The sequence below is a fragment of the Cornus florida genome, unplaced genomic scaffold (genome assembly GCF_030987335.1).
Source record: "Cornus florida cultivar Cherokee Brave unplaced genomic scaffold, ASM3098733v1 CherokeeBrave_3.0.0_Hap2_Chr05, whole genome shotgun sequence".
Classification (NCBI taxonomy): domain Eukaryota; kingdom Viridiplantae; phylum Streptophyta; class Magnoliopsida; order Cornales; family Cornaceae; genus Cornus; species Cornus florida.
The window spans coordinates 64,319,329-64,326,094 of NW_026775575.1; the positions used below are offsets into that span (position 1 = coordinate 64,319,329).

General features: G+C 35.8%; 1 protein-coding gene across 1 annotated transcript; it reads right to left on the bottom strand.

Moving 5' to 3' along the window:
- Window positions 1-4,071: 4,071 nt before the first annotated feature.
- Window positions 4,072-6,184, bottom strand: LOC132309369 (MFP1 attachment factor 1-like). Its single transcript, XM_059807686.1, has 2 exons — window positions 6,016-6,184; window positions 4,072-4,475 (listed from the first exon to the last, which is right to left on the bottom strand). The coding sequence occupies exons 1-2, from the start codon at window positions 6,182-6,184 to the stop codon at window positions 4,072-4,074; spliced, it is 573 nt and encodes a 190-aa protein (XP_059663669.1).
- Between the last annotated feature and the right edge of the window lie 582 nt (window positions 6,185-6,766).

The following is a 6,766-nucleotide window of genomic DNA, read 5'->3' on the forward strand; positions in this document are numbered from 1 at the left end:
TACTTGACACTGATTCTGTTAATTGTGCGACTATCAACACATATTCTCTAATTGCCATCTTTCTTCGGTACTAGCAAGGCCGAAATAACACATGGGCTCATTCTCTTTTGAATCAACCCTTTCTGTAGTAACTCTTCCACTTGCTCTTGTAAGATCTGATTCTCGTTGGGACTTATTTGGTAATGTGATAGATTTGGCAGGCTCACCCCGTGCACCAAGTCAATGTGGTACTAAATGTCCCTTATGGGATGGAGACTATCAGGTAAGTCTTCTGCCACCAACTTACTAAACTCCTTCAGTAATAGTTGCACTATTGCTGGTACTATAAAAGGAGGTTGTTTAACTACTTCCCCTTTACACATAACAGCAAAGATTTTAGGGGCAGTTGTTACTTTGCCTATAAATTCCTCACTATTGATCAACATAATTGAATTTCCTTTGGGAAATTCGGCTTCTTTCAATAGACCCAAAACAATCTTCTAACCATTCTAATATAGAATATACACATTGTCTTTACCACGGTGAGTGGCACCGATATCAAAATGCCATGGTCCGCCCTGGCATACATCTATGTCGACTACATCACAACGCACCTCCTCTGCATATTCTTTCCCAATTGAGAATGGAATGGTGCAGGTTTCAATTACTCACGTTTCTGAGCTTTTCTTGATCCATCCAATTTTGTATGGATAGAGATGTTTTTTTGTTTTAAGTCCCAATTTTTGAACCATTGTTAAGGAAACAATGTTCTCACTACTACCGCTATCAATAATAACGTCACATACCTTATGGTTAACAGTGTAACATGTACGGAACACATTATAACGCTGCGGGTGCTCCTTCTTCTTTGGCGTGAACATCAGCCTCCTCACGACTAAAAAGTGGAACAACAACTCGCCATTATCTCCTTCAGTCACCTCTTCTTCTTCAAAGGTAAAGAACTCACCTTCCTCACCCTCGTCTTCCTCATGCTCGACAAGATTTACTGTCGATCGCTAGGGCACTTATTGGATTTATGGGCAGGTTCTCCACATCTAAAACATTTACCCATACTTGGGTGTGCATAGGGATTTTCTCTCACAGCTAGGGCACCCCTTCTAGCAGGGCCTATGGGTGTTGTAGGTTTGGCCTTTGTTAGACCATCTCCAGTGCTTCGTTATGTCATTGGAATAGGGGCTATCGCAGTTTGTTTACCTATGTCATGTGTAGGACGTGGGGTATTATATGAACCACTAGACTGATTATTCGACTTCTCTAGTAACGATTCTGCTCTCTCTGCCACTGTGACAATCTCAGACAGTTTGAATAAAGGTTGCAACGCCACTTTCTCTTTAATATCCCATCGTAACCCGCCTTTGAAATGGGCCACCATGCTAAATTCGGGTTCCACCAGGTTGTTACAGGATGACAACCGATAAAATTCGTCAGCATATTCAGCAATCGTTCTACTTCCATGTATGCATAATTGATATTTCTGATAAAGAACCTGTTCGTAATTAGGGGGTAAAAATCGAGCTTTTATCAACTTCTTCGTCTTAACCCATGTACGTACCTGATCCTTACCCTCACGTGCACGAGTAGTTTTCACTTGTTCCCACCATGCTGAATGGCCACCTTTCAACTTATAGGCCACGAGTTTGACTTGTTTCTCCTCCTGGATTTTCATATAGTCAAACAAACGTTCAACTGCACTAGTCAAGTCCAAGAATTCTTCAATACGAAGATGACCTTGAAAGGTGGGTAGGTCAATCTTCATACGAAAATCCTTCGAATCATCAACCGGCCATCAAAAACAAAGGCGAATCTTGGATTCAAAACCTTGCTCTAATACCAACTAACGTAAGGGAAACGATAAAGAACAGGTTTAAACCCTTGAACTCACAAATAACACACTCACAAGAGAGAAACTGAAATTATATTGATAATGATGATATCTGTAGACTCACATCTCTTGCCTTTATATAGGCAAGTCAAAAATAAAATAAAAAAAGAAAGCATACGTGAAATAATATTAAAGGGGAAATCTGAGGTTTGATGGAGTAGAATCCTCCTTAAATCTTGCAATGGAGAATAATATATTCTATTGTTTGCAACTACACCAAATTTCCTTTTAACTTTTCCTTATTTATTTATTTATTTCCTTATATTCTCCTTATATTTTCAGCCTCTCGCGATGATTTTTTTGACTTTTCCTTATTTATATTTTTTCTTCTATTCTCCTTACCTTTTCAGCCTCCCTGATTTGTGATGATCATGTATGCTCAGATAATCGTGAGCGAACAGTTCTACATCAAAACTCCTATTGATTAGGATTCTTGATTGGCCAACCTCCTCATTTACATTTTCTCCGTTAGTGTTAGATTCAGATTCGTCATCATCATGTACTGTTGTCCCAGTTATCTACTAGATTTTCCGAACCAGGAAGGTGATCTAACTCTTCCTCCGACAACTCTGAATAAGGATTATGCAATTTATTCATCTGTACAAAGTAATAAAGAATGTAATAAAAATTCATTTATATGAAATATTTCACGTAGTAATTGAAAATAGATCAGTGTATCTACCGTAAAAAGCGCGCACGCACACACAAAATAGGTCTTAACTTTAACGTTACATTAGTACGTGGACTATTTGTTAACCAACAGAAGTGTTAAAAAGTGAGATTTATCTCTAATGTTTTTTGAAAAAGGGCCAATATCAAAACTTATACATAATCTTTAACTAAAAATGATGGAACTTAAGAAAAATCCTTAGATTGTGAAAAAAAAAATTTATATTCCGGCAAAGTCTAACTGAACGCACTTTTAGCGACTGGTTCAATTACTCCCGGTTAGGGAGTTTTGCGAAGTGCCACCACACTGATTGCACTTGTCTAGACATGTACGACATTTTGATTTTTAAGTCATTTTTTGAATTCTTTTTGCACCAAACTTTGAGAGACGTCCTACAGGAATTTTAAAAGCATTTTTTTAACCAAATTGAGGACTCACTTATATATAAATATTCTCCAAACTTCATGAGAACATATATATGCATAGACAATATTATTTTTGCAGGAGAGTTTTTTAGGTCTATAGAATTTTTTTTTTTTTGTACGTTTTTCCTTTTATTTGAGAACATACACGATTCACATGAGTGATTTTAGGATGGTGTTTTTCTTGTGATGCAGCTATTTCCATCTGTTATTCCCCTCCCAAGGCAGGTTCTTAATGCTTGTTGGGTATTTTGGTTTGACATTGCCTCACACCCCAAAAGAAGGGAACTACGTCTGAGTTAAACTTGGAAAAGGTTCTTAATGCTTGTTGGGTATTTTGGTTTGATATTGCCTCACACCCCAAAAGAAGAGAGCTACATCTAAGTTAAACTTGGAGAAGGTTCTTAATGCTTGTTGGGTATTTTGGCTTGACACTGTCTCACACCTCAAAAGAAGGGAATTACATCTGAGTTAAACTTCGAGATGGAAATTTTCTTTCATTTTCCCCTAAGCTCGTAAGTTTATTATCTTAGATTGGAACAAGTTGATTGGATCTCCTTTTTTATGTCCCTATGTCCCTCTATAGCAACATGGGGATGAAAAAAGGAAAGAGTAGGATGGGGTTTCTCTCACTTTTGGCACGCGGCCCCAGTGGGAGACTTGCACGACGGGCTATCCAGATTTATTGAAGATCATATTCATTAATTCCGATCAGAAAGCAAGATCTGTTTTCCTCTTTTTATATTCGAATTCAATTGCACTATTAAGGGAATAAATTGTTGGAAGAGCAGCCCTTCTTCATGGATTGAGAACTAAGCCTAAAGTCTTCAGCAATTCGACCCACGGGTCATAACTGGTTTTGGCGAAGTATAGTAGTCTGTTTGATTTTAAATGGACTAAAATTAAAATAATCTAAATATCGGATAAACGAGCAAGTTTAATCCATTCACCCCTCTAGATTTTGTTTTGAAGTTTAAGTTTTCACAACCTTTTTCACATCGTATAATTCACACTTCATATTCATTCAACTGATTAATAGTTCAAATTAGCCAATATATAAAACACAAAGTTACAAGAGAACCCTATGAATGAAAATGTCAATATTCATATTCAATTGATGTTTCCTCACTAGCGGTGGTAGTAGGAGTCTTAGCGGAGGCGGATCTAGACTTGACCACCACTAGAATGCGCTTGCTGATGTCCTTGGAGTAGACCTGGAGGATCTTAATGTCGTCGGTGAGGCCGCAGCCGGAAGAGGCAGCAAAAGCTTCAACCTCGATCCTGCGGGCGGTGGCAGCAGCCTCGTCCGGTGGGATGGATCCGTAGCGCTTGGAGAGGACGGAGGAGGTGGAGAGAGTCTCTATGAGGTGGTTAATGACGGCATCGCGAGTGCGCTGTGACGGCGGCCAAATGCTGAAGGATTTGATCTTCTCTGTGTTCTTGATCTCCTGGTGTTGGGTTTTTTCGGGTTTGGGCCTTTTTGAAGTTTTTGGTTCTTGCTCTTCAACCATAGAATAATGAATATCAATTGTCATATTCCTAATATTATAGTGAATATGGATGTAGAAAAATGGGTTATTAGTTAATCCACTTTATGAAAAGGAATATGGATATCCAGATTTGCATATCATTGGAACAGTTGATGAGAAAAGAGTAAGAACCTAATCAAACAGACCTTAACATAATAATAATAATAATAATAATAATAATAATAATAATAATAAAATTCTATTTCAATGCAATTATCATATTAATTAAGATTCCCAATATAACATCTATGGGAAGAAGTAATCAATTATGTTGGGGACAAGTGAATCAATTACGTGGATTAGCAAGAAGCCCCAGGTGAGATTTCTGTTGGTTGCTTTATCTCATTGGCAGGGAAACTGAGGAATTGATGTTATAATTGTTCGACTACAATAATAAAAACAAGGGAAGAAAAAAGAAAAGTAATGAAGAAGAATAAAAAAAAAGAAAAAGAAAAGATGAATAACATTGAAATGAAAGATAAAATTTGAGAAATTAATGAAAAAAGGTAATTTCATGGGGGCACTATTTAATTTTTTATAAATGATATTACCTAACTGTAATATAAATTAGTGGGGCAAGCATGGTATAGGGGAACACGTGCCCCGGGATTGTTCCATCCCTCTATATAGAGAATAAATATTTAGTTCATCTGGTGCTCTGTGCACCAGGCTAATTTAAATTGTTCGTGATGTGTACGTGCCGTGACATGTTTTGCACGCATAATTCAAATTAGCTCGATGCATCGGACGCACCAAATATATACTCCTATATAGGATACACAAATGAGTTGTGTACGAAATTTGTGCAAGTTTTGGTAAAATTAAAACCCAAGCATTAGATACCTTCTAAATCATTATTTCCAAAACATTATTACTCCTTCCCTCTTATATTAGTTATTCACTTTTTCTTTTAGAGTTTTTTAAAACTTAATTTATTGTGCCATTTTAAAATTATCAAGTTGTCCATTAAGTTTAAATATCCATGTTATGAGGTTTTAAATTTTTTGAAAATTTAAAAGAAACAATTATGCAAAGATAACATCGTGTTACTTGGACTTTTTTACATGAATAAGATGAAGACATTCTAAATTATAAGATGGAATACTAATATGGGACAGAGAGAAAAATATTATTTTAACAAATTCAAAGTTTCATTTTCAAGATTTTGCATGAGTGGTCTGTAGAGCAATTTTTTAGAATAGCAATTTCTAATTAATTATTAAATTAACACTACATATGTCAAATCTATTGTAGCAATAGTGATGCATCCATCCATGGTACTATAAGAGAGGTAAACATTTAGGAACAAAATATATTCTTGCCTTTGTTGCCTAGAAAATATATAAATAAAATTTAGATGACCACTAAATAAAGTAGGAAACTTTAAATAGCAAGCAAGAAAAACAACTTTTTTTTTTTGTCTTATTCAAGAAAGAACAACTAGATACTTGGTGCAATGCATGAGTGAACAAATAGTTAGGAGTGGTTAGAAAAAGTGGGTGATTTAATTACCTTTTTTAACCTTCTCAATTTTTGCGACTCGTCTGTTTACATTCCCCTCCTCTGTGCAACCCCTATACCCAGAATGCAAATTTGGCTCCTTCGATTGTGTCATTTCTTCCAAATCCTGGCCCGCTTTACCTTCTTCTACTAAGAGAGCTGCAATGCTTCTGCAACTCATCTTTGACACTCATACTCCTTATATAACCACATTTAGGTCAATGATCAATATGCAACAAATATAATATTATACATTTATATATATATTATGACTGAGATATGAGAATGCAAGCTGTAACTTTTCATCTATGAACAAACAAAACATAATGCTTAATTGAATGGGATTGTGTTTTTTTAAAGATAAATTGCAAGTTCAACAACTTTTCAAGCCAATATTACAAAACTAGCAACTTTTACAAAATATTTATACAAAACACTATAATTAATTACAAAACTAACACATTTCAGTGTTCACTTGTCCTTTATTTATAGGGCAAAAGTCACGCTCTTGAACCCTTATCAATGCAATTACCAAATTGCACTCAATCTGCAACCTTACCAAAATGCTCCCAAGAAACTCCAATGACAGATCCAATTTTGTCTATGTACTTGTAAAAAGATCATCGTGCCCCTTTAAAAAATAATAATAATAATAACATATAGATTTTGTATCGCTCTCTATCTCTTCTACTTTGACAACTTTCTCTCTCCATTTTTTTCTCTCCAGGAGAGAGTAATGATCATCCGACTAGCAGTTTCTTCA

Coding starts and splice junctions, on each gene's coding strand:
- LOC132309369 (XM_059807686.1), bottom strand. CDS start 6,184: ATGAGTTGCAGAAGCATTGCAGCTCTCTTAGTAGAAGAAGGTAAAGCG. Junction 4,476..6,015: donor AATTGAGAAGGTTAAAAAAG/GTAATTAAATCA, acceptor CTATGGTTGAAG/AGCAAGAACCAAAAACTTCA.